The sequence below is a fragment of the Monodelphis domestica genome, chromosome 8, assembly GCF_027887165.1.
Source record: "Monodelphis domestica isolate mMonDom1 chromosome 8, mMonDom1.pri, whole genome shotgun sequence".
NCBI lineage: Eukaryota > Metazoa > Chordata > Mammalia > Didelphimorphia > Didelphidae > Monodelphis > Monodelphis domestica.
In genome coordinates this window covers 64,755,786-64,783,670 of record NC_077234.1, presented here as the reverse complement: position 1 = coordinate 64,783,670, position 27,885 = coordinate 64,755,786, and the positions used below count along the sequence as shown (strand labels likewise).

Here is a 27,885-nt window from a genome sequence, read left to right as displayed (position 1 = left end):
TCTTCCACCTTTGCCTGAATCCTGTACATACATACTTGATCAAGTAACGAGGCTTTAAGGGACCACTATGTATCAGGCATTGTACCAGACATTGTGCTGGGCAATGATGACAGATAGACAGAAATGAGATAATCCTGGCCTTCAAGGAGCTTACATGTTCTTATGGGAGATAATATATGCAAAAATAAGTCTGTATAAGTCAATACAAAGAAATATGAGACATATAGACATGCCAGTAATGGGTCAAAGAAGGGGGAGAAAAAGGGTAGAAATCAGGAAAGGTCTCTGAACTAAGCCTTGAAGGAAATTAGAATTTCCAAAAGGTAGAAATGAGGAGGAGAAGCATTCTAGGCATGTCCAGTTTAATTAATTTTTACCAGTGATCACTGAATGTCAGATTCTGTGTATTGCTTAAGTATTTCTGATATTCATCATGGAGGGAAACCACTCCCTTGAACTAAAAGGGTAACTAAAAAAACAAATAAATAGAAAAGTAATAAATTAAATTAAATAAACAAATCTAAATTTAAGAGTCTATAACAAAAGGGTAATATTGGACACTTGGCTTAACATGAGTTCTTTAAGAGGAAATCCTACTTGGTTAGAGTTCATTGAAGAGTAAACAAGTATTGGTGGGAGGAGGGAGGGAAAATGTAATTCATGAAGACTTTTAAAATCCCTGACAAAAATTGCCAAAGACTATTAATAAATTTGAGACACCCAGGAATTGGGAAAGGCAGAGGAAGGAGGAAATGGTTTGTCATGAGCAGGCAGTTATTTTAGATTAGAATTATAAACAGTTGGGCCTCAAGGTTCTGTGTTAGAACCAACTTTTCCTAACATCTTTTAAGAAGGATCTGTTGCTGGGCAAGCATGGTAAAATCTCAAGAGCTTTCAGATGACGATACTCAGCTTTTCAAAGGAATAAAGTGACAAGCTGCCAATGACAGAGAAAGAAACTTCAAGGAGATCTCCAGAAGTGCAAGTTGACAGAAAAAATGATAAATGAGTTTGAATGTGGCAACTGTAAGGTCATTAAAGAAAACTATACAAAGGCAGTTCATCATGTTTGCCCAATACTTCTCTGCTCCAATATATACATATATCCCCAGTTCCTTCACCTGATTCTTGACAGGGTGTGATTTCTGATCCCCTCTCCATACTGGCCATCCATTCTCCATTAGACCATATCCAACTTCTCAAAGCCCTTCCAAAAGTCTAATTCCCCAAACTGTCACGAAACTCTCAATGTGGTGTAATTGTCTCTATCATAGTGGCCTGCCCAGGGAATGGGAATACAGCAGGACTCTTTCCTCTTCCAGGGTGCAGTGAAAAGAATGTTATTCTGAACTTGACATCCTCAAATGAGTGTTCCACAGACACAAGGGAAAAAAAAGGGATTGAACATGAAACCACAAATCTCTAGTCTCACAGCTGGCTCTGGGTTTCCATCAATTTTCCTTATTGATCACAAAAAGTGAACTATGTAATTTTGTTCAATCCTTACTCATAGTACTATCTCTTTAATTCTTTCTTCATAAGCTAAGATAGGAAATCAGCATTAAACAACTGAAGAAGTACCAGATGAATATTTTATGCTACTACAGGGAGTGTTGAAATAGAGGGAAGGAAGCCTGACTATTATTCCAGCTGTGGAGAGAGGAGAAAGGGTAGAAAGTCTGAAAATAAGGGGCTTCTTGGGTACACCTATGTTGCCAGGTCAGGGCCAGGCAGGTTTCAGGCCACAGAGAAGACATGACAATGAGATCTAAGTGTTTCCAACTCCAGTGGATACCAGGAATAAATTTCCAGTTATTTATAGGTTTCCTCTCCTCTAAGAATCTCTAGTGCACATTTTATACTTTGTGGCATATCTGATGCTATTTTAGTTATGATTTAATGAGGGTTTTATATCATTCTTCTCACCCCATTTCTGATACCTTTGAACATGGAAATTTTTCCTATATCATTTTTGCCTTTGGCAACAAAGTTTCTGAGAACCAAGTGTAGGCAAATTACTTCTCCAAGTGTCAAGTTTCAACTATAAAATGAGGACCTTAACTAGATGAATTCTAGGGTCTCTTTCCCACTCTGGTAATCTAGGATTCTTTGGAAGGATCATTTCCACCAGAAATCATGATATCATGGAAAGTCTTATCACCAGCTGAGAGAGGAAAAATTGGGGCAGAAGATATGTTTCAAAGCACTGCTTATTTGTGATGTGACATCACCTACAACCAGTGGCAAAAAGGTTCTGTTAAGAGTTTGTATTCCTTTCTACTCTTCTGCCTTAGAACCAGTACAGAGTATTGATTCAAAGATGCAGCAAGGTGGCTCAGTGGAGAGAACCAAGCCTGGTTCTCTCCAGAGTATGGCCTCAGCCACTTCCTAGCTGTGTGACCCTAGCCTTCAGAGCTGTAACTAAGACAGAAAGTAAGGATTAAAAAAAAGTTTGTATAAAGTAAAAATTAACAAAACTATTCATACCTTTTGATCATCAGAAGACTTGTGACCAGTAAGGCTGTTGTCCTTTATAAGGACATAGTCTTTACTCACTTGTTTATGGGGAAAGTTGGCTGTCTCTGGCTAATCTTGGAGCACAAATGAGGAGGAAAGAACTGATAATTTATACAGAAAATTTGGGGAAGCCTTGGTCTGGATCACTTAGTGTCAAAAGTGAATTTTACATGCAGACACCACATCTATAAGTTATAATCAGTGTAAATGGAGATAATCTTAAGGCAGAAGGTGATAGCATAGAGAGAGACCAGAAAAAAGCCAATTGAAAAAAGTACAATATGTGATTTTTGGGAAACTCCCTGTACTTATGCCAGGCCAGCACATTCTTGCCCATTTAAAGGCTTACAGCTGCCCAAGGGCCAGACCTGCTCAGGGTTAGGTGGCTTGCAAGAGCCAAAAGGGACACTAGAACTTTGAGGACAACCCTCTGTCCATTACAATACATTATGCCTCAATTATATTTCACAAATTAACTCAGAAAAGGTAGTGATCTAACTGAGCTGCCTGGACAATCACTATTCTCCAGCAAGTGGCCAATGCTCCATTTTATATGGTGCTGTGTCCAGATTCTGCTCCTCACTCTCCAACTGGTTACTTAAAAAATTTGGTACACCATAAGGCACAAGGTTTCAATGCATAACATATAGACCACCAGCCTTGATGCCAGGAAGAACTGTGTGATTCTGGGTGAGTCATTGACCCTATAGGGGTTCCAGGCAATTCTCCAAGGCAGGGGTGAACCTTTCTTTGTGTCACAGACCCCTTCAGTAGTCTGTTGAAACCTACTGACCCATTCCTCAGAATGTTTTTAAATACATTATATAAAAAAAAAATAAAAGCAAATCACTTGTATCAAAATACAAATACTACAATAAAAAAATAAAAATAACAAAACCAAGTTCATGGATCCCAAGTTAAGAGTACTTATTCTAGGATTATGTTTCAGAGAAGATATTGACCTTGCATTAGTAGAGAATTCCCTGTGCCAATGCAATCATAGACCCAATTCCTAGCCCTCAAATGTGGAGTACAGGCTGCCCCAAGTGGCTGGAATATACACCCTCCTCCTCTCAGCCTTTTCAAATTTAGCTTCCTGCAAGGTTCTCTGCTGGTTCTAACTCCTATATGATGTTCTAAATGCTCTTTCCTTCTTTAAATGACATTGGATTTAATCATCATTTTACAATGTCTTCTCTTCTACCCCAGTCCAACACCCCCAGCTCCATAAGCCCACACAACTCGGATAAACAATGCTCATTCCACATGCCAGGTCCCTAGCTGCCAGTTCCATATTCTGGCTGTTACCAAAGGCAACGGCACAGGGTGGCTACCTCACCAGCCTTAGTATGACCCAAGGAAGGGCAATGAACAATGTGCAATGCACCCTCCTCTTTTATTTTTTTTTGGTGGAGGATTTTTTGGGGGGGTTTATTTTGTGTCTTGGATTTCTTTGGCAGTCTGGTGAAATCTATGAACCCCATCTCAGAAAAAATGTTTTAAAAATAGCACATAACAGACAGGTTTATAAATGAAAGCAATTATATTAAGAGTTATCAAGATGTTATTTTAAAAATTTTTTAAATTCATGGACTGGAGCAGCTAGGTGGCTTAGTGGATAGAGTTGGGAGCTCCTGGGTTCAAATGTGGCCTCAGACTCTTCCTAGCTGTGTGACCTGGACAAGTCTCTTAACCCCCTCCCACCCCCCAACTGCCTAGCCCCAACTGCTCTTCTTCCCTGGAACCAATATTTAGTATTGACTGTAAGATAGAAGGTAAGGATTTTTTTTTTTAAATCATAGACTACCAGTTAAGAACTACTGTGCTAAATCAATGAAAGGCCTCCTTGCCTTCTCACATTCATTTGACAAATTCCAACATATTCTTATTCTAGTAGGTAATAAATTATCATGATATTAAAATGTTACATATCCAGAAATCATAACAACTGAATATTCATCCAAACCTCAAAATTCCCTAAATATCTACACTGGTCAGAAAGAACAAGCAGATGCTTTAGAAACTGGATGACTGTGGAAAGAACCTTTTGTCTGGAGTGGAGGAAACATTTGGTCCTATTCATTGCCTAATTCCAGACATGGAATGTGACCTTGAGCAAGCCTCTCCTAGACTTTCTGGTGCTCTCATCTGAGTAAGAAGGGCAACAGCATCTTCATAAATTGATGTAGTAGATATGTTCATTAGATTAAAAAAATGTATAAAGAACTTTGTGGGGGTGGGTAGGTAGCTCAGTGGATAGAGAACCAAACCTGGAGATGGGATGTACTGGGTTCAATTATGACCTCAAACATTTCCAAGCTGTGTGACTCTAGGCAAGTCACCTAACCCTCATTGCCTAGTCTTTACTGTTCTTTTGCCTTGGAACCAGTACACAGTAGTGATTCTAAGATGGATAGTAAGGGTTTAAAAAAACAAACAACTTTGTGCTTAAATATTCACTACTCTTGGGTACTTAGTGAAGAAAATAAATTTAGTGTAAAGGGTATGTGAAAGAAATGGAAAATTTTTGCTTCCCTCAAAAGGTAGAATTAAACATGCAACACTGGCTGTTGTCTTCACCAAATATGGTCCATTGTCTCTTATGTCCCTTTTGCCCCTCACCCAATTTATTGCCTCTTCCAATTTTTCCCTGCAGTTAAGCCAGAGGTTCTCAGACTTCCATGAAGCCTGCTGAAATGTAGCCCATTCTGAGAAATCGCTCCCTTCTCTGAATTCTTGTAGCAGTTCATTTTGGCACTTTCTATTCATTTTGGCACTTTAGGCTCATCTGAATTATTTCAATGATGCACACTGGGTACATTTTGTCTTTGCAAACAGAGAGAAATGTATGTAGGTGGTGGAACTCTCTCCTATGTACTCTAGATTAAGGTGATGCTCAAACTTTTTTTTTTAACATGGTTCCCTTCTATATATTCGACAAACAGAAATACCAGGCTTCTTGCTGTTCCTCCCAAATAGCGCGTGCTCTCTCTCTCTCCCAGCTTTGGGTCTTTTCTCTGGTTGTCCCTCCTGTCAGGAATGTTCTCCCTCCTCATTTCTATCTTTTGACTTCTTTTAAAAAAATCTTTACTTCCTGTTTTAGAATTACTATCAGTTCCAAGGCTAAAGAGTGGTAAGGGCTAGACAGTGGGGGTTAAGTGACTTGCTCAGGGTAACACAACTAGGAAGTGTCTGAAGCCAGATTTGAACCTAGGACCTCCTGTTTCTATGCTTAGTTCTCTATCCACTGAACTACCCAGAAGCCTCTTAGCTTCCTTTAAGATTCAGTTCAAATTTCACTTTCTGTGAGAGGCATCTCCTGATCTCTCTTATTGCTACAGCCTTCTGCCTAAGATTATCTCCCATTTACACAGAGGCACCCTCTACATACATAGTTTTGTGTGTTGGCTCTCCCATTATAAGAGAAGCTCCTGGAAGGCAGGGACCACTTAGAGAAATGTTTGGCACATAGCTAGCAAGTGCTTGTTGATTGCCCAAACTACTCAAAAGTTTGTTATTCTGAAGTAGCCTAGGTGTATTGAGGGGATTGAGGGCCAAGTCTGGAGTCAGGAAGACTCATATTTCCAAGTTCAAATCTGGCCTCAGATGTGTTCTAGATGTGTGGCCCTGGGCAAGTCACTTAACCCTATTTCCCTCAGTTTTCTCATCTGTAAAATGAGCTAGAGAAGGAAATGGCAAACCAGTTCAGGATCTTTGCCAAGAAAATGAAGTCTATTGAACAACAAAGCCTTCAAAAGGAAAATAAGTGATCAGGTAAGATTCTATGAGAGTCCTACTTCCTCAGAAGACTCGGGGAAATGGGCACAAATGGTAAGGAAAAGAAAAAACAACATGTATTAAGTATTTACTAAGTGTTAATCACTGTATGAAGCATAAGGGATAAAAGGCAAAGATGATCCTATCTTCAAGCACTTTCCTTTCTATCTAGGGATACATGTATATATCTAAGTCTATACAAAATAAATACTAGGCAAAACAGAGAAGGGAGGAATCCATAAAAGTCTCCTAGAAGAGATGGCTATATTGCCTTTTGTGATCTACCAGCTAAGTATCAAAACTCTCTTGAAGTTCCTCAAGGCTTCTCAGACGATGAGAAAGTAACATCAATGATCTGAGCCTTTAGCCCTCCAAGTCAATTAAGTCTTCTTTTAAAAATTTTGTTTTCAAGATTACATGTTAATACAATTAAAAAAAATCATTTTCTGACATTGTGCAATGTTCTCTCCTTCTCTTCCATCCATTTTCTCTTCCAAAAATGGCAAGTAAGATGACATAGGTTGTACATGTATTATCATACAATAGATATTTCCATGTTCTTCATGTTGTGAAAGAAACCAAATATTGCTTATACTAGAGAAAAAGTCATGGAATAAATGAATCAAGTGTTGATGACCTCAACATTTTTTAAGGAAAAACTAGTCTAATCAGCATAGGAAGAGGGATTAAGATATTGTTACTAACAAAGACAGATAAAACTAAAGAAGAAGTACACTCTGGGAAGGAGGAGCCCTAGGATTTTACCAATTGGAGAGTGGAAATGCTCAGACTTGTGCCAATTAAAAAGGTGATTGTCCCATTTAGAGCCTCAATGTCTCTATGAAACCTGGATAGATCAGCCACAGAGAATAGTTCCTTTTCTGGGCTCCTAGAATAGTTGGCATCTTCACATATAGCTTTCACACACTGCTCTGTATTTTCTGTAAGCTATCCAGGTATATATATGCCTTAACTCTCAACTAAATTGTAAGTAATCTTCCCAAGCTCCCAAAACACAGCTCCATGTTTTATACTCGTTTTCTGTTGCTGGTCTAGCCTCATGCAGCCTTGCATAAGAAAGATGCTTTATACAGCCTCAAATAAGAATATTAATTTGTGTGAAATGGGTGTTGTGCTTCTTAAGATTGCTCTTCCCTTCGGTCATATTTGCATAATTTTTAAGGTGTTGATGAGTATTGGTAAAGGCAAATAAAATACTCTTTGTTCACAGAAAAAAAAAAAGAAAGATGCTTTATAGATTTACTTATGAATCCTCCCCCTCTCCCCAACCCCACAACCAGCTGTTGGAATTAATTACCATAGGGTTCTTTATTTTGGGGGTGGGGAGGGGGAGGCTGAGCACCAGAGAATTTTGTCTGGTTTGCACCTTGAATCAAACATCAAGATTATCTCAGTTTTGATCTTTCATGCCACTGGCACCCAAAAGCTAGACAAAAATGTGTTTTTTTCCCCCCAACTTCAGTTCACTAAGCCAATAAGTCGGGGTTAAAAAAATAATTCCAAAAACTGTCACTTTCCCTCACCCACAACATGCATTGTCTATGTATCCTGGTGAAATAAAGACTTCCTTCTGTACCTGAATGTGAAACAAGATTATTCTCCATTGTGTTTCCTAGCTTGGGAATTAATTGACTTTTGTATTGCTATTTTTTTTTTGAGAAATGGAACTGAATGAATTTTGCCAAAGAACAGAATCTGAACAACTTAACTAGAACAGAGAGTGTTGCCAGATAATGTTCTTAAAAGTTACACTTTGTGAAACGTACAACTGTCAAAATTTCAGGATTTATTCAACAAACATTTAAATAAAGCATTACTTTACTTTAATTATTCAATTAATAGTAATGTTTAATGTAATTATTGAAGAGTAATAATTTAAGGAACATTTTAAAATAAGGCTGTGTGCAGAGAGCACTATAATAATTGTTGGTTTTTGTTGTTCTGTCAATCATGTCTGATTCTTCATGACCTCATGGGGGAGGGGGAAGTGTTTCTTGGCAGAGATACTGGAGTGGTTTGCCATTTCCTTCTCTGGCTCACTTTACAGATAGGAAACTGTTTGTCTCAGTTTCCTATCTGTAAAAACAGGGTTAAGTGACTTGTCCAGGACCACAAAGCTAGTAAGAAGTGTCTGAGGCCAGATTTTAGTTCAGGAAGACGAGTCTCTTTGAATCCAGGTCCAATAATACAAATAGCCAGCATTAATATAGCACCTTAAAGTTTATAAAGCACTGCACATGTTATCTTATTTGAGAACTGTATTAGGTCCAAAATTAAAAAAAAAAACTGGATAAACAGGACTTGCCCTCCTAGAGTTTACAATCTAAGAGGAGAAGCTGGGACACAGATAAATCTAGAATGTACAATATCATGTGAAAAGTGCCAGGAAACTGCCAATGGGTATTGAGAAAGAGGATGAACAGTGCCAAACTTGTGCCTTTTAGAACTCAGGGCAACTTGACATATGAGAGGATGATTTATATTTCCTGAATCTTAAAAACATTCTCAGAGATGTAAAAAGGGTCCTAGGTTGTTGGTAATACAAAAAGCAAACAAGCCTTTTTTTATTGGTTCACTTTTAGAACTAATTTATTTTTTCCCATGTTTGTTATCTTTTTTGCATTTTTAAGGTCTGGAATCTTCTTCATCTTCATTAATATGTAAGAAAAAATCTCTTATTCTGCTCAAAGCAACTAGAGTTTGAGATACATGCACCTGGGAATGACAATATTTTCAGCACTTGCTGAATTAATTGGTAATGATGATTGAAGTTTGATTCTCATAATAAAAAACAAACTAACCTTCTGAGCCATAAGGATAAGTTTAGAAGCATGAGTACCTGAACATCCTTAGCAGACCCTCCAAATAGCTTTACCTAACATCATGAGACCAAATGGATCAACTCCTTAGTCTGGCATCAAAGCACACTTCATTTAGTATCAGGTTTAGAGTAAATTCATTTTTTTTAAGGGAAACATCTCACTATAAAAGGTCACCTCTCTAAAAGTGGTAATATAGCCCTTATTCCATGATATTCCATGATGAGGCATCAGTCACTTAACTATTTTACTGTAAAAACAAATAAAACCAAATATTTAAATGGAAAGATTCAAAAATATATTTTAGATGTGGCATAAAGAGAATAAAATTTCAAACTAGGAATGTTTGTTGGGATATAGCTAGACATTTCATTATATATATATATTTATATATATATATGTGTGTGTGTGTGTGTGTGTGTGTGTGTGTGCACTCACATGAATGTGTTAATGGAGTAGAATTGGCCTTGGGATTGTCTGGAAGACCTGCGCTCAAATTCTGTCTCAGACATCCTAGTGCTGCAACCTTGAGTAAACTCTTTAGATAATAAATTACAGATGAGTTGCTAATCTGCATTGTAGATGGGAATTTCTGGATACTAATTCAGGGTTGGACCTATTCCCTAGCCACATATATATGTATGTACACAGTTTAAAATTATAAAATATAAATTTAGTAAGTTTTTAAATATTGTATTAGATTTCTCAAAGGAAGATTAGATTAAGAAGAGTTGTTCAGTAATTTCAGTCATGTCCAACCCTCTGTGACCTTGTTTCAGATTTTCTTGGCAAAGATACTTGGAGTAGTTTGCTATTTCCTTCTCCAGCTCATTTTAAAGATGAGAAAACTGAGGCAAATAGGGTTAAGTGACTTGCCTGGTGTCATGCTACTATTAAGTGTCTGAGGCCAAATTTGAACCCAGGTCCACTGTGTCACCTAGCTGCTCTTAGATGGGTAGCTGTTGACACGTTAGCATGAAGTCTAAGAACATGAGAGCTGGAAGGAGCTTAAAGGTCATCTCTTTAGAAGTGTGTGAAATTAAGTGTTTTTTTTTGTTTTAAATTTTGATAACTTTATTTCAATATTTTAGTTTCTCCTACAATGTGTTTTTCCTGTATACATTTCATTTCAAAGTATTATTCTGAGAAGAGGGCCATGGATTTTACTCTATTGCCAAAGGGACAGAAAAGGGTAAGCCCTGATCTAGTTCAATCTCTTTACTTTGCAGATGAGAACATGGAGGTCCATTAAGGGAAAAGACTGATTCCTACAGATGCAAAAAATGAAAAATAAACCAAAAGACACCCAGGGACCAAACAAAGAAGGCAGTGTGGCTTAGTATTAAGAACATTTGACTAAGACTCAGAAAACCTGCATTTTTTCATTCCAATCCTGCCATTTACTACAAGCCATTTGGCTTTGGACAAATCCCAACCTCTCTAGGCCTGTTTCCTTTTCAATAGAATGTGGGGGAGAAATAGAGTTGCACTAAGTGATCTTTAAGGTCTCTTACAGCTAACATGGCCAACTTTCTTCTTACTACAGAAACAGTTATTTACTTATCTGGAGCATTTCCTTGTTATGACCAATGACAGCAGGTACTGCATTTCATCTATCCTACTATCTCCCTTGGCACCTAGCACAAAACTGTGCACAGTATCGGACCCCAAAGACTCTTTGTTGAGTCCAATATGCCAGTGTTGGCATGTCAGAGTACCTAAGCGTGACTGGTTAATAAATAAACATGCCTCTTTTGCAGTTCTTTATAAGTGTTTGGCTTCAAAAAGAGAGAGACACAAAAAGAAAGAGTGAGGGAGAGAGCCAGAGAAAGACCCAGAGACAGATCCAGAGAGAACAATAGATGTATATATTACAGCCTTGAAGAGGATACATTTTTTGGTCTTGCATCACACCCTTTAGTAAAATGCAAGTTTGAAGAGGGAAGAGCATGTATTTTTTAAAAAAAGGAAGTTAATGACTGGCCAAATAACTACTATGGAGACAATTTCAGAGGAAGCACAGTAGAGAATAGCATTTGAAAACAGAAGGTGCAAAGATCCAGTGGTTTTAAAAAAAGACCTTCTTTAGTGAGTCAGATCATAGGATTTCCAATGAGAAGGGACCACAGAGATTAATCCCCCCAATGTGCCCTTTTTGTAGGTTATAAAACCAGAGGTGCACAAGAGAAAAAATATCCTGCTCAAGCTTTCCCAGGTAAGAAGAGGTCGAGCTTTTATTCCAACCCAGAGATCATGGTTCCAAATTTACTGTTCTTTCCAATGATCATCCCATACTTAGAAGAGTCACAGGTAACAGAAAAAACTTAATTTCTCATCCAGTCAATAAGTCTTCTACTATATTCTAAAGGAGAAGACAGTAAATAGTCACTTTTGATGAACTCAATAAATACTCAATGTATGATCTCCCCACCCTCATGAACATTAACATCTTTCATTCATTTGGGAGCCTTAAATAAAAAAAACTGGAAAACAAAACCGAGTTGCACTTGGAATTTGGTTTGTCTGAAATGAGCTTCTCTTGGCTTAGGAGCACCTAGTTATCCAGCAGATGAATGTTTCTTTTTGCTAATCCATTGTCCTCCCCACATTTGTTCTGAATCTGGCTGCCAAGATCATTTAAAATTCAAGTCTCAGAAGAGATCAAGCATTGTCTACCAAGTTCAGTATCTGTTCATAGAGGACAGCCAGACTTAGTAGAGAATAATACCACTCAATTGACAATGTGGGAAGCTGTCTTTTAGTAGAGAAGTGAATATGGGGTCAGAAGATTTGTGTGCAAATCCTGCCACTGTCATTTGCTTGCTATTTGACTCTGGCATAAGGTGGAATTCATAGTACTTGTTAGAACATGTAACATATACACAGCAAAGCATCAAATAAATAATTATGGGGGCAGCTTGGTGGCTCAGTGGATTGAGAGCCAGGCTTAGAGACTGGAGGTCCTAGGTTCAAATTTGACCTCAGGCACTTCCTAGCTTTGTGATACTGGGCAAGTCACTTGACCCCCATTGCCTAGCCCTTACCACTCTTCTGCCTTGGAACCCACACATAGTATTGATTCCAAGATGGAAGGTAAGGGTTTTACAAATAAATAAATAAATAGGACACAAAGTCAGAGAAGAAACACCAAGATAGGAAGTTTGTTTTTCAGGCTGAAGAAAATTATATATCCTATCATTCTTTAAAACAGGAAACCTTTTTATAGGCTACCACCTTAAGTAAATTTGAGTCCACTAATGTTTTGGGTAAGGCAAGTTTTATGTGCTTTCCCACAAAAAATATATTCTGAACTTTCAAATCACTGACAAAATCTATGATGTTAAGATTTTTTCCAGATGTTTTTGTTTACTTATTATTGTACCAATTGCAATGATCTCACAAAACTATAAAATCCCCTTGAGGAAATCCACAGTAATTCAAAAGAAATTAGCTTAACCATTTACACCAGAAAAACTAAGTGGATGAAAAACAAATATTTCCTAAATAATGACATCCAGCTGGAGGGTCATCCCATTGAGTTAATTCATCAGTGAACACACACACATATGCACACACACACATATATGCACATATACAGACACATAGGCACAAACATATAAATTTAAATCTTGGACAGGTATTTCATATAGACAATGAATTAGAGCCAGAATTGAAAAGGAGACTGGGCCTGAACACAGTTAGGAAACTGGATAAACCTCTAAGTAATCCTGAGTTGCTCATTACTTTATGGTTATTAGTCACAGAACACTATAATCACAGAAGAGTAAACATTTTGGATGATCTAAAAAGGCAATGGAAAGGTATATGATAAGTTTAAGTAGGCTGTAGCCTATTACCAATGACAACTTGGAAGAAGTACTATTTAAAATCTAATTAAGGTCAGGCATGAGCAGAACGTTATTGAGAATGAGAGGTAATAGATGCAATAGTCCAAATGATACAGTCTAACTGAGCCAGAAAAAGGATTACTCTACAAAGTAATCTGAACTACAGATACAGATACAAGGAAACAAATTTAACTTCATAGGTATCACTGAAATTTAGTGAGATGACACATACAATGGCTAGATCTTATAATAATTTCCCTTATTCAGAAGGAATACGGTATGTGCAAGTGGGAAGGCAGAGGCGTGGTGGTGGCAGAATGTTGGCATGCATATGTAGAATATAACTGAATATTTTAAAATATACTCATTGAAGAAATCTAGTAGAAGGGAGAAATAATGGAGGAAAATATTTAGAAGATCAGCCAGGGCAGAAAGAAGCATTTGAATATACTCAGACCACCTAGAAAAGAAAAGGAATTAAGATGAGAAATTTGATGAAGGGGTTCATAATCCTAGAATGGAGGCATGATAGAGATATTCATAGATGAGACCTTACTCTCTGACCAAAGTTAAGGCAACCAATGGTTCCTTGCTTGCCTTTATGAGAATTTAATCTCTCAAAAAAAGAAAGAAAATGTAAGAACCAATAAGGGGAACTTCCATTCTGGATATGATTGTCACTAACAGGAAAGAAATGGTTATTGGAGTGGAAATAATGGAATTCTTAAGGGACATGGAAATATATTATCTCAGAATACGACAGAGGAGAGTTGGATGTGGTAAATAGCCTTTAAAGGACTCTTTCAGAAAGCATAGATAATATCATATGGACTAAAAGTCTACAGAGGAAAACTCAGGAAAGTCACAAGGTAAAACAACTGCAATGAGCAGGGGAAAGGGGAAATTGTATTTTATATTCTTTAAAAAGACTGAACGAGACCGAAGATGAAGACCGTGTTAGGCATAATCCTATAAGAATAGGGTTTGGAGTGCTAAAGTTAAGAACAAACTGTAGCTGCAAGGAATGTTAGGTATCACAATGGGATTTTTTTTTAAAAAGTCTATATTTGGGGGGGAAAAGATAATTACAGAATTTATAGGGCTGCTTTTGGTCAAGGTGATCAAGGAAGATTGCACAGGATAATAGGTAAGGGAGAGAGGGTAAAGCTGTTTTACTTTTATTTTGCTTCTGTTCTTTTTTTTTTTTGCCAAGGAAAATGTCTGAGGACTAGAAAGGGGAAATCAAAAATGTGCAATACAGAACCAGTGCCCAAGAGTTAGGAAAATTGTAAGAGAGCACTTGGCTGTCATTGATGAATTCAAGTTACTAGGCCCAGATTACCTACATCCTAGGGCTTTGAACTGGCAGGTTTGATGAAACACTGTTAGTGATCTTTGCAAAACTGTGAAGAATGGGAGAGACATACCAATGAGTTGGAGAATTTACTTTGCCCCCCCAAAAGTTTATAAACCATAAGCCAGTTGACTTTGATTCTAGACAAAATGCTAGAAAAGAAGATGGCTAGGAAAGTGGTGTTTCAAAAGAGCTTCATCAAGAATAGGCCATGTCAGACCAACCTCATTTCCTATTTTAACACACTATCATCATAATTAGCTCATTTTGAGCTTAGGAGGCAATATAATGGCCCATAATTTCATTGGTTCACTTCTCTTTAGTTTTAGGGAATTTAAGACAAAAGTTCCAAATTCCTCCTAGTTAGGAAAAATTATAACACCTAAGCAGAGGTTATCTATTTATATTATCTATATTTTTATACAACTATAATATCTCCTGGCCTCTTCTGTGAGAGCAACAAAACAAAAATCTGTTTAGGTAATGAAATTGCAGATTATATGGTGCCTGTTGTTAGACATAGAAAGGGAAGATGTAGAAAGAGGTGACTCTTTCTTGGGAATCCCCTCAACTTTGATTTTGATTTTGATGCTATACACAGAGTCAAGGACTCTCTATACTTCCTTTCTCTGCCACAGTTCAGGCCTTCATTTGTTCCATGCCTGCTCTAACCTCTGGAACCCACCTATTCAAAATCTCTTCTTCCCCAAATCAGAAACAATTTCTCCCTTTTATAAAGTATTTAGGTCATGACACACAGTGAATCTCTTATGCAGTGGCTCTGATTGTTTCAAGTAAGTGTACAAGCCCTGTCACAATGAAATCTAATTGATTCAGTTTTTTAAAAAAGAATTTGTACCTAGTAAAGGTATCAGAGATAGAAGGGATAGTTTTGACTTATATTTATATATATATTTTTGGTGTGACTGTTTACTAGGCAGGTAGAGTAAATCAAGGAAATGTAATTAGATAGTTTCCCTAGATTTTTATTGAAGGGTTTCACAAAATTTCTTATGCTATTATTGTTAAAGCCAAGGCAAATTTGGAGGCTAAACAACATTGTAATCTATTTCATATGCAGATTATGAAGTTGGGAGAACTCCCCCCACCTAGATATAGAAAAATAACCATTAATGGTTCAACATTAACATTGATAGTGTACAGTACAGTGTTTTATGCTATTTTAATCAATGAATTAAAGGCAGAGATGGCATTCTTGTCTAATTGGTGAGTAGCAAAGCTATGAAGGATTATTAACAAACTGGAAACAAGAGTCAGGATCCAAGAAAATCTTGACCTGGAACAAAGGTTTAGAATAAGATATACATTTTTCTGATAAGTTAATGCATAGCTTTGTTTTTTATTACTACATTTGTTTTTATAAAAAAGATTTTTTGTTGGGAGAAGTTTTGGGGGGGAGTCATGGGAATAATATTGATGCCCCCAAAAGACAAAAAATATTTATAAACAAAAGAGAGAAGGAAGTTTGGAAGGGGGACACAGTCTTAGAACTGACATTTCAATTTTCAAGTATGTAGAAAAAATACAAAAAACCCAACCCCAATCTTTCATGGCTTCATACATGATTCTCTCATTCTACTGTTCTTTATAATATTTGTTAAATTCTTAATAAAAAGGAAAATTAAAAAAAACTTGACTGCTGAAATACTGGGTTGAATGAGATAGGATGAAATTTAAAGGAGATAAATATAAAGTAATACACTAGTTTTACCACTATAAGATAGGGTAAATATGGGTAGTAGTTTATCTGAAAAGAAAAGGTCCTAGGGATTTTAGTGGACTTAAACATCAATATGAATGAATGTGATTTGGCAGAAAAACAAAAAATAATTAATATGATCTTAAGCTACTTTTAAAAAAATGCAGAGGGTCCATTATTAGAGAAGTTAGAGCGTTACCACATTCTAACCTGGTTAAATCATTTCTGGAATATGAGATCCTACATTTTTTAGACAACAGTTATTGAAAGAGCATTCAGAGCAGTCACCAACCAAGATGATTGAGTCCTTGAGATCATGCCATATAAAGATCAGCTGAAGCAATAAGAGATGATTATGATTAGCCCAAAGAAGAAAAACTAGGGGTGGGAGGAGCAGGGAGGTCATGTAGTAATTGTCTTCAGGTATCTGAAAGGCTATCACCTGAAAGGGTAGGTTTACTTTACCTGACTCCAGTAGAGCTGAACTAAGCACAATGGATAAGTTACAGAGAAACAAAATGGGATTTGATGGGAGGAAAAGCTTGCTAACGATTAGAGGTATTCAAAAATGAAATGGATCACTAAGCTAGGTAACAGGGTTCCTTCTTTCAGTAAAAAAGTCTTCAAGCAAACAGTGGATGACCACTTGTTGGGAATGGTATAGACAGAATTTTTGTTAAGGCAAAAGTTGGACAATGTAGAATTTAAAGAACTTTCCAAGTCTGAGATTTTACGATTCTAGTACCTCAAGGGAATTTTCAGTGGAGGATTTGTTGAAAGATATGGCCAAGGATTACACTGAATGAGAAGGCTTGGAAGGATTGTCATTTGTACCAAAGTAGGGAAAATTGGATACAAAGATATCATGTATCTATAGATATTGAGAAAGGATGCTCATAAAACATTCTTTCTGAATATCATCTTCCTTCAGAGAAAGAACTTTTGGAGTAGGAATGCAGATGAAAGTATATGATTTTTCACTTGTTTATTTGGGTTTTTGTTTGGGGGTTCTAGTTTTATAAGATTATCCACTTACAAAAATGAATAATAAGGAAATATGTTTTGCATGATAATAAATGTGTCACACAGATCGAATTACTTGCCAGCTCTAAGGAGGGGGAAGGGAAGAATTGAGGAGTACAATCTGGATCATATAACTTCAGAAAACCTACACAGAAATTTGTTATTACATGAAATTGGTAAAAAATTAATCTATTAAAACATTCTTTCACCTTTTCAAATGCCTTGTTCATTTCCGAAGGATGGTGTATTATGTTATTCTGTGTTATAAAGAACCATCCCCAAGTGTAGCCCATGAAAACTCTGGATAAAAAATGATGCTCTTTTCTATATACATGTATAAAAGTGATTACTTGATAGATGCTTTAAAAAGAAAAAAAAGTTTTCATGCTTTGCAATATTCTTCAAGCAAAAATACCACAAATTGAAAAAGCTTAAGCAATATCAATCCATGCTGAAAGAAATGTTTTTTTTAAATCAATAATTAAAAATGGCTACCTTTTCAGTGACTGGTATTCTTTTTTTTTTAAAAAGTCAAGAAGAGAAATAAACAATTAAAAAAATTTAAATGACTAATAATAAATTATAGGCCAGTCTATGTTTGTAATTATTGAGGCAACAAGGTAGTATAATGGGCAAGAGAACTGTACTTGGAGTTGGATATTTATCATTTATTTGACCCTATTCAAGTCACTTCTTGTGAAATGAAGATGATAATAGCAAATTATCTTGTGAAGTTGTTGAAAATTATTTAAGATAACATATGTGCAGTTGTTTATCAACCTTAAAGCACTATGTACTAGATAGATAGCACTAAATGATAGTTATTAGTATTAGTACTAATACTCTGGAGGGGAAAAAAATGATGAGATTATAAAATGTTCTACAAAAATTTCTTAACCTGGGACACAGAATTTATTTAAGAAAGTTTCTTGAACTCCCAGATGAAACTATGGAATGTTTAGACATGTTGTATAACCTATCATTTGAAATAACTGTTAAGAGTCCTGGTGGATCATATTGGTGAGGTTTGTGCATCAAAGATGGCCTCAAAAAACACCTGAGCACCACAGCCTGCTGACTTTTACTTCCCTACCTGGCAGGCTGATAGGCTCAATAGCAAAAATCACTGAACATCTAAGTAAGCATAATCTGATGGGAGAAAACTCGACTTTCATAAAAAGTCTGATTTTCCTAATGTTTTAGAGTTCTTTGACAAGGTAAATAAGCATGTGGATTAGGAAGAATGGGGAAATAATTTCCAGCCTTTCAGAAAATACTCTATAAACTTCTTCATTAAAGGTTATTCTGCAAAACTGAGTTCCCTGGGATTAGAGGTAATATTTAGGAATGGATAAAGAGTTGGATTGGAGACAAAGGGGGAAATGCACAAGACTGTGAATGAGAAAGTATTCAAAGGAAAGGAATTCACAAGGGCTTGATTTGGGATGATTTTTATAAATAAGAATTGATTGAAGGAGCTAAAGGTGGTTAGCCCAGAGGAGAGAAAGCTTGGAGGTAGAGGGAAAATGCATAAAAGCTTTATTAAAAGTTTAATAAAAATTTTAAAAAAGATCTTTGTGTAGGAGAAAGCAGACATTTTGTAGGTCCAGTGGACAACACTAGAATTAATAATTACAATAGTAGCTGGCACATATGGATTTTTAAAGTTTTGTAAAGTATTTTGAAAATATTACCTCTCTTTGTTTTTGCAATGATTTTGTGAGGAGGTAGGTGCTATTATTATGCCCATTTTATAGAAAAGGAAACTGAAGCAGAGGTGAAGTGACTTGCACAGGGTCACACACCTAGTAAGGCTCTAAGACTTGATTTGAATTCAGATCTTCCTGACTCATAAATCCAGTAATCTATACACTGTCTCAATGAATCTAGGTGTCTAGGTGGCTCAATGGATTCAAAGGCAGGCCTAGAAACAGGAGGTCCTGGGTTCAAGTGTGATCTCAGACACTTCCTAGCTATGTGACCATAAGCAAATCATTTAACCCCCATTGTCTAGCCCTTAGTGCTCTTCTGACTTGGAACCAATACATGGTATTGACTCTAAGACAGATGGTAAAGGCTAAAAATAAATACAGGGAGACAGGTTTTGGTTAAATATAACAAGAAAGAGATTTCTAATATGTAGAGATATTTAAAACATAGGGTGGGAAGTTTCATAGATAGTAAGTTTCTAATCACTAGTTATTCAAGAAAGTTTTCAAGACTGCCAATCAATCAATATTTACTAAGTATCTACTTTGTCTCAGGCACCATGAAAGGTATTCTGGGTGCAAAGGTCAAAGTAACATAGACCTTGCCCTCAAGAAGCTTATAATCTAGCAGGAGAAGACAATATACACATATAGAGTAAATTTTGGTAGGAAGGTCTCTAGCAGGTGGTGGAGGTTGGAGAACAGAGCAAGAAAGACTTCATGAAAAGGTGGTAGAGTCACAGATTGTTAAAGGAAAATAGATATTCTAAGAGGTGGGAGTGATGAGCAGATGCATTTTAGGCACAGTGACAGCCAGTACAAAGGCATACAGATAGGAAGTGGAATTCCTAGGGAATTGAAGAAAGAATACAATGCATCAGATAATGGCTAGACCAAATGACCCTTGCGATTCCTACCAACTCTAAAATTCTGACTTGAAATTATTTGGAAATTAGAGTGTAGAGGGATCTTTGGACTAAGACCTAGAAGGGACCTGAGAACAGGGATTCTTAACTTGTGTCATGGAATCCTTTGGCAGTCTGGTCCAGTTATGGCCCTTTTCTCAGACTGTTTTTATTTTTATAATTAAATGTTATTTTTTCAATTAACAAGCATATATTGCCTTTCCCTATCCCCTCTCCCTAATGCTGAAAAGACAAAGTTAAAACAAAACCCTTGAAATGAATAGGCATAGTCAAGTAAAACAAATTTTCTTATTGACCATGTCCCAAAATGTGTCTCATTCTGCATTGAGTTCAACACCTCTCAGGAGGTCAGGAGGCAGGATTACTCAGAAGGCATCCTCATTGAATGGTGTTTTTAAATACATAAAACAATAAACATAAGATCATAAAGGAAACCAATTATATTAATATACAGTTGTCAAAATATAAAAAAGTTCACAGAACCAAAGTTGAGAACCCCTGACTTAAAAGTCATTTAATCCAATTCATTCATTTTATAACTGAGATACAGAGAGGTTAAGAGACTTGCTCAAAGACACACAAGTATAAAAGGGCAGAGCTAGGTCTCAATACCAAACATATGTGAACAAACAGATCTTACAAGACAGTGGCAAGAACAGGGCACTTGAAGGTAGAGAGAGAAATGTATTTTAAGAAAATTATCTAACTCTTTTCATAAAAATTCTATCCTGATGCCTCACTGGTGCATGAAAGTGACCCTAGGGTTCCAAATAGTTATGTTAACAAGAGTGAAAGCTCCCATGTTGGTAAACCTATGGCATGCATGCCAGAGGGGCTGCTATCTTCCTTCTCTCCACTGAGGCTGAGGTCATTTCTCACATGCCCTGCCCCTCTGCTCAGCAGCCCAATGAGAGTGCTTCCTTGCTCACCTATCTGGGGTAAGGGAGTAGCTAATATTCGGTGTGAGGATACAGTTTGGGCACTTGGTCTCTAAAAGGTTCGCCATCACTGTCCTAGACGATCTAACCAGTTGTAAGTTTTGAGTAAGGTAAAGTCCTTGTCACAGACTGTGTCTGCTCCACATGGACCAGTTTCGGAGAGAATGGAGAACCATTTAGTAACAACTAGCAGGCTGGCTATGGGTCCTCCCATCAAAATTGTAGAGTTGGTTGGAAAGGGTCTTAGATACTAACTGGAGGTAGTGTATTACAGTGGAAAGAGCCCTGGATTTGGAGACAAACAACCTATATTCAAATCCTGCCTAGCTTTGTGATGATGAGAAAGTCATTAATTTCTCTAAGACATAGTTTCCTCCTTTATAAAATGAAAGGGCTAGATTAAATCACTTCTAGGGATTTTTCTCATAAATCTACAATTCTATAATCCTGTTGGTTATAATATGAACAAAAATGCAAACTACATACTTATAAAACAAAGGACTTAAAGAACCTATTAAATGTGTTTAATGATCCTCAAGGATCATTTTAATTTTTGTGTCAGTGACCCTTTTTGGCAGTCTGGTGAAAAAGAGTGAACCTTTTCACAGAATAAGGCTTAAAAAACTATTCTAATTGAAAGAAATGTTAAATTTTAGTTAGAGGTTAGTGAAAATAAAGATGTAAACTCCTGCCCATCTGAGTTCATAGACTCCTTGGGGGGTCCATAGATCCCAGGTTAAGAACTCTCAATTTAGATGAAGAAACTATGGTGCTTAGAACTAAACACAACTCTTTAGACTTGAGTCTTGCCCAGTAATGCAGCATAATTCATAGGAGAGTAAGAATTAAAACTGCTGACCCTGGACTCTGGTGTAGGGTTATTTTTTTAATGTTTTAGTGGATGAAGTCAACAGGATGCAAGAGAAACCTATCTCTTACCCTTGTAGATATTTCCACACTTCAAGGATATGTCATTTCATCATCTGGGTTAGATGGGTTCAAGAGATGTTCTACAACCAATCTGATAATGAGTCTCTCTGCTTTCCCTATCCTTAGCCTCCTGGACAATAGATTTATGATCCATTCCTGGACAAAAGTGCTCAATCTTTCTAGTTCAGGAGAATCTTTCAGAGCTTGGGCTCTGCAGAGTTAAGTCTTCAAGAATCCAAAGGCACTTCCATGGCACAATGGTGCATAGAAGGTAGATGTACCAGTATGGATACCTATCAAAAGGGGCATGTGATATTTATAAAGCATATTGTTCTGAACCATGAACTTCAGAGTAACACACTTCACAAGGCATTAGAAGGACCGCTAAAATGATCAAAAAAATGAAAGAGTTTTTAAAGGCTAAAGTTAGGCATCATCAGTAGCAAAGGTTGATGGGGGATATGATCAAAGGTTATAAAATGATGGCATACATTAAGGGAATGTAGGACTCTATATAAAACAGTGAACACCCCCTTGAAACTTCAAAATGGGCAATAGAAGGTAGTGTTGTCTTCTAACAGAACCATTGATAAAATTATGCCTACCACCACTCTCCTAGAGATAATAAAAGGTAAAAACAGACTAGTCATGGAACCATCAGACATTAGACCTAGGAGGGATCTTTGACCATCTGATAACCCAAATCCCTCATTTTAAAGATGTGGAAACTGTGGTCCAGGGAAGTGAAATAATTAGTGTAGTTAGTGTAACACATCATTGTCACTAAGTTAGTTGACATGCTAGTGGTAGAGATGGGATAGGAACCCAAGTCTAGAAGTTCTTGATTAATAGATGAGTATCAAACATCAACATCCTTGATCTCAGACATCATGCCTATTCCTAATCTTCTTATCCTCATCTTCTTATGAGACTGAGTCCCTGACCCAATATGGCATATATTACATTCTAAAGATCTTTTTGAAACAAGTCACACTTAGAGAATGTTTTGAGACTTACAATTTAAACTTTATTTAAAGCTTTTTACAAAAAAGCTTTTTTCTTTGTAATATCACTGTTACTATTCATTCCCCATAATAGAACTCTCTTTAACAAATACTTCTAGTCATTCAAAATAAATCAATGCATTGATTATGTCTGCAAGCATATGCCTTATTCCACTCTAGGTCACCACTTGATAAGAGGTGAGAAACAAATTTCTCCATTAGGCACAAAATGCTTTCTTTACAACAATTCCATTGAGCATGATGGAGTATAAAGAACACTCGAGGTGGGCCACAGGATCTGGATTCAAATTCTGGCTTTGCTGCTTATTAACACTAGACAAGTAACTTTAAACTCTCAGGTCACAATTTCATCATCTGTAAAACGAGATGGTTTAACTAGATAATCATTTAAAGGTTGCTTTAAGTTCTAAAACTCAAGATTCTCCAGATATGTGGTTTATAAGAATTATCTCCATCCTACAAATGAGGAAATAAGATTAGGAAAATTAGGCAATTTGTCTAAAGTCCCACAGTTATTTAATAAACACCCAAGCACTGGTCTTGTGGTACTGGCAATTCACTGTTAAATCATGAACTATCCCAAGCTTGAAAGAGACACGGAGCAATCTAATCCAATCCATGCTTGAAGCAAGTATGCCCTAGATCAAAGATGTCAAACCTAAGGCTATAAAACTCCTCAACCAGATTAAAATGTAACAGGAAAAGGTTTAACAAAATAAATAACAACACAGTTCAACATGGATAATGTTAATTTATTATTTTCTAAGTCAGTATGTGGCCAGCAGGGATCCTTTTCTATTTGAGTTTGATTCCATTGTACAGCACTGTGGCCTGGACAATTACTCAAATAAATGGGTACATTCATTCTATGATTGAACACCTACAATTCCCACTACCTAAAGGGCTGGAAAATGATGAGAAGGGAGAAGGAGGGAAAAATGGGTAGTGGAGGCAGAGAAGAAAGAAAAGGGTATATTGCCAGGTCATAAAGTCTGAAATCCCATTGAACAGGATTCCCTCCCTCCCCACTACTACCTACTCCATCCCCTGTGACCATTTTAAAGAAGAAATTTCAAAATCTATTTGGTTTTACCTATCCTTTGAATGATAGTTTAGCAAGGCTGTCTCACTATCAATGCTCTAGAAATTGCTGCCGGTACAGAAAAATCACATCCAACATGTTATAATCTTGGTACTAAGTACCTGTGTGAATAGGCATAGGATATGTATCCAACTTTTAAAACCCAAAATTGTTTATTAACTTTTTAAAACATTATAGTACTATGAAAAATTTGAGATACAGTTTTTTTGCAAAATGGTCTTTTAAGATTCGAGAATAATAAATTTAGGTGGATAAATGTAAAATCGTACTCTTGGGTTGAAAACAATCAATTGAACAAGTACTAAATGGGGATGTTCAGGGTTAGATAGCAGATGATCAAAAAAAATTGTTAAGATTTATCTGACTCTTTGTGACTCCATTGGGGTTTTCTGGGCAAAGACACTAGCATGATTTGTCATTTCCTTCCCCAGCAGACTTCCCAGATGTGGAAAACTGAGGCAGACAGGGTAAAGTGACTTGCCCAGAGTCACCCAGCTAGTAAATTTCAGAAGCCATATTTGAATGAAGGAAGATGAGTCTTCCCAGCTCCAGATCTGGCACTCTATCCACAGCACCACCTTACTCTCCAATTGGAAAAATATCTGGTGAGTTTAGTAGACAGTAAGCTCAATATGAATTAATAGCAGTTAATATGGAAGTTGAAAAAACTAATGTGATCTTGGACTACATAGAGACAGAGGTGCCTGGAATAAAGAAGTGATAGTTCCAGAGTACCATATCAGGGGTGGAGCACTGTTTTCAGTTCTGCAAGTCAAGTTTTGGAAAGATAATCCATTGATAAACGAGAGAGAGAGAAACACAACCAGAATGGAGAAAGTTCTTGTGTCCATGTTATACATGAGGAACAGTTGAAGAAACTGAAGATTTCTAGCCTGGAGAAGAAAAGACTGGGAGAATAGGGGAGAGAATGGCTTCAGGTATTCAAAAGCCTGTCATGAGGAAGGAGGATTAGAAGGGAAATTGTAGATAACTGGGGAAAAGCAGTAAAAAAGGAAAAGCTTTCTAACAAAGGTAACTAAAAAGAAAAAAAAAAGAATATGAGGTAGTGAGTTTCCCCTCATTGAGGGTCTTCAGGCAAAGGGTGCAGGGACTACATCTCAGGTATGCTGCAGATGGGTTCCTTTTTCCCAGAATGAGCTACATGACTGCTGAAATCACTTCTGAGTATGAATTTCTATGATGATGAAATTCAGGACCCCTCCAGAACTTTCAGTTATGATCCTGTACTACCTAATATTTAGAGAAACTACACTTTAACAATCATGAGGATTTTTTGTTGCTACAAATGTTGTCAACATCATCTTTGACTAACATTTCTATATAGCATCATGAAAGACATGACTAAAGAAACATCAATTATTAATTTATAAAAACTTGAAATTGAAGAATGCCAGATCAAGAAGTGAGCCTCCATATTATCTTGTCCAGGCTCCTCATTTTACACCTCAGGGAACTGAGGCCCAGAGATGTTAAGTGATCTGCTCCTAGTCACAGAGCTTAGCAGAGGCTACACATCAGCTCTGCCTCCAAAGCCAGCTCTCTTCCCACTTCTTGTGCTGTGCCTCTTCCATTTTCCAGTGGTTTGTATTCAGCTTAGGGCAGACAAAAACATCTTTTTTAAGTGTGTAATTTTTGTTTATATTTTATCAAAGCAGTTCAGATAAGCAAATACTATTTTGGGGACAGAAAGAGGAAGTTAAACCTTTAAGCACCTTTTACTTGATGCTAAAGGTAACCTTCTTTTGAGCTCCAATTACACCCTAGATTACCCACAGAAAGGGACAACAGCATCTAACCCTAACTGAATTCCTCTAAAGAACTCTTGGTTTCTTTCTTTAGCTAAGTAAGGCATAATATGTTTTTAAAAAGCAATGTAATTACAATTATACTTGTCAGAAGACATGAGTCTTAATCTCTGCTTATCCTCCTTTCTTAGGAGGCCTTTCCTGGTCCCCCCAACCAAGTGGTCCTGCCTTCCCATCTTTGGTTGTTTTTTGTGTCTGCTTCCTATATATCTTGAAAATCTTAACTCCGCCCCTTTCCCCCCTCCATGAGAAGGGGAAAAAAAAGTGTTTCTTTCAATACAACTAAATTACACATAAGACCAATTCACAAGCATTTGATAGCATTTCCATTTTTAAAAACTAGGACAGAAACAGCCCATCTAGACTTGCCAAAGTTACATATATCAGTGGCAGACAATAGGGTGACAATAAGAACTTAAAAAAAATTCCTATAACAACCTTCTATGCCAAGCCTCTCTAAATCGCTGATCAAAACCTTCAGGTGGAAAAAAAAATACCCAACACGCTGACAGAGGGTTTTAGTTTTCCCACACCCTGCCTAAGTAAGGGGTCGGCAGGACAGCAAGTAATCAAATCATCTGCCAGGTTATGGAGCCAGAGCGCAGTCTTGCCTTTAACAAGTGACTCTAATGCAAGGTTTTGGCACCAAGATTCATCATTAGGCCGGCTGGCGTTTCCTGTGGGTGCCCCTCTTGCGTCTAACATAGGCTAGCAATGATTTCAAGTTTCAGAAGTTGAGAGGGGAAAGAAATGCCCTCCAAATCCTTCGGGGACGAGTCGTGTGTGTATGTTCCTCAGATATATTCCCTTTACCCTTCTTTTTATATCTTCCCCTTTTGTCGGATTATAGGATGGCGATCAGGAACTCTACGAAGGAGAAAGCTAGAGGCTAGAATTGCCTTTCTCCCTCATCCTACAGATTCACAGCTGCGAGTCACACCTGGATACCACAATTGGCACTGCCCCTAGCTCTCCCGTTCCCTTTTCTTCCTCTCTTGTTCTTGGGTTTGCAATTGCCTCAGGGAGGGAGGACTGAGAAGAACCCAGGATACCCACAAACCCGAGTCAAAGGCATTCCAAAAAGCAGCAGAAAGTTCCGTCTCAGTGTGGTAGGCGCTGGCAAAAAAAAAAGGGGGGGGGGGAGGAAAGGATTCCCCCCAGCTCTGCCACCCAAAGCACGCACATAAGGACTGGAAGAGTTACTCTGCACTCCCGGAGATGCAAGCAGAGAAGGACATTGGGTGGAAGAGAAGGAGTCCTCTGGGCACAGGGAGCCAGGGCTTCCTCGCCTTCCCCGAGCCCTCAGGAGGGACAGCAGGATGAAGCTGGGCGTCGTAACCGTAACCAAGGGGAGCGCGGCTAGTCCCAGTCCCCAGTCCCAGTGCCGTCCCGTCCCGCGGCACGCAGCCCTCCCTCTCCCGTTCGTTCCTTCCTTCCTCCCTCCGCTCCGAGCCCCAACTCACCGCCTCTCACTCTCGATCTCCAGGTACGCCACCAGCGGAGCAGCAGCAACAGCGGCGGCAGGCACTGGGTCCTGCGAGGGCGGGGAGAAGACGGAAGAAGAGAAAAAAGCAGGAGGAGGAGAGAAGTACGAGGAGGCAAGGAAGGGGAAGGAGAAGGAGAAAGAAGGCGGCGGCGGCGGCGGCGGCGGGGAAGGCGTTAGCGCCACAAAGCTCCCTTTATAGTCCCGGACCACAGCTCCGAGAGCTGCTCCTCGCCGCCCGGGCTTTATCAAGCAGATGGAGCGAGCTGCGCAGAGCAGACCGAGATCCCCGGGCAGCCCCCCGCCCCCGCCCCCGCCCCCTTCCTTCCTGCCTCTTCCCCCAGCTCCCCCCCCCCCCAAGTCTGCGGGAGCCCTCTCGGACCGCGGCCCCTCCTCCTAGGCAGGCCTTCTCCTCCTCTTCTTCCTCCTCCTCCTCCTGTGAGCGAGCGACCTCTTCAGCACCCAGTCCCAAGGAAGCGGGTGTGTGTGTGGGTGTGTGTGTGTGGGTCGCCTCTTCTAACCCACCTAGCCGCCCCCCTCGGTATTTCATTAGGATTGGCACATACCCCCAAGGTGTAGCCCCAAGGCCGGGACAGATCCCAGAGCACGTGGAGCGAGCTGAATAGGGTTCAGTCCACTCAGAAAGTGGGGCGCGGGGTGGGGGGGAGGAGGGGAAAGGAAGAAGAGTAGAAGGGTCAGGCCAACGTTTGTACCTTTGGGACAACTATGTCCCAACCAGAGGAGGGGGAGGAATTTCTTCACTTTCCTTGGCAAACACGAAGGTTGCCATCCATAGCCTGTGGCCAAGAGGGTGTAATGACCTGGGTTGCCTCGGACCTACCAGCCTACTTGGCCCTGTTGATGAAA

At 38.2% G+C, this 27,885-nt stretch overlaps 1 protein-coding gene across 2 annotated transcripts in view; it reads right to left on the bottom strand.

Annotated features, from left to right (window-relative positions):
• SERPINE2 (serpin family E member 2) overlaps positions 1 to 27,134 on the bottom strand; it is an 82,823-nt gene extending 55,689 nt beyond the window's left edge. The window contains exon 1 of one of the 2 annotated variants that reach the window (XM_007502196.3): positions 26,999 to 27,134. Coding sequence is in view for 1 of the 2 variants with exons in the window: in XM_056807882.1 (XP_056663860.1) it covers positions 1,122 to 1,181 (60 nt within the window). In the remaining variant the exon portion in view is untranslated. Of the gene's footprint in view, positions 1 to 1,121; positions 1,319 to 26,998 lie in introns of those variants that run through there. The other variant, XM_056807882.1, reaches the window with a different exon arrangement.
• Positions 27,135 to 27,885: the final 751 nt, after the last annotated feature.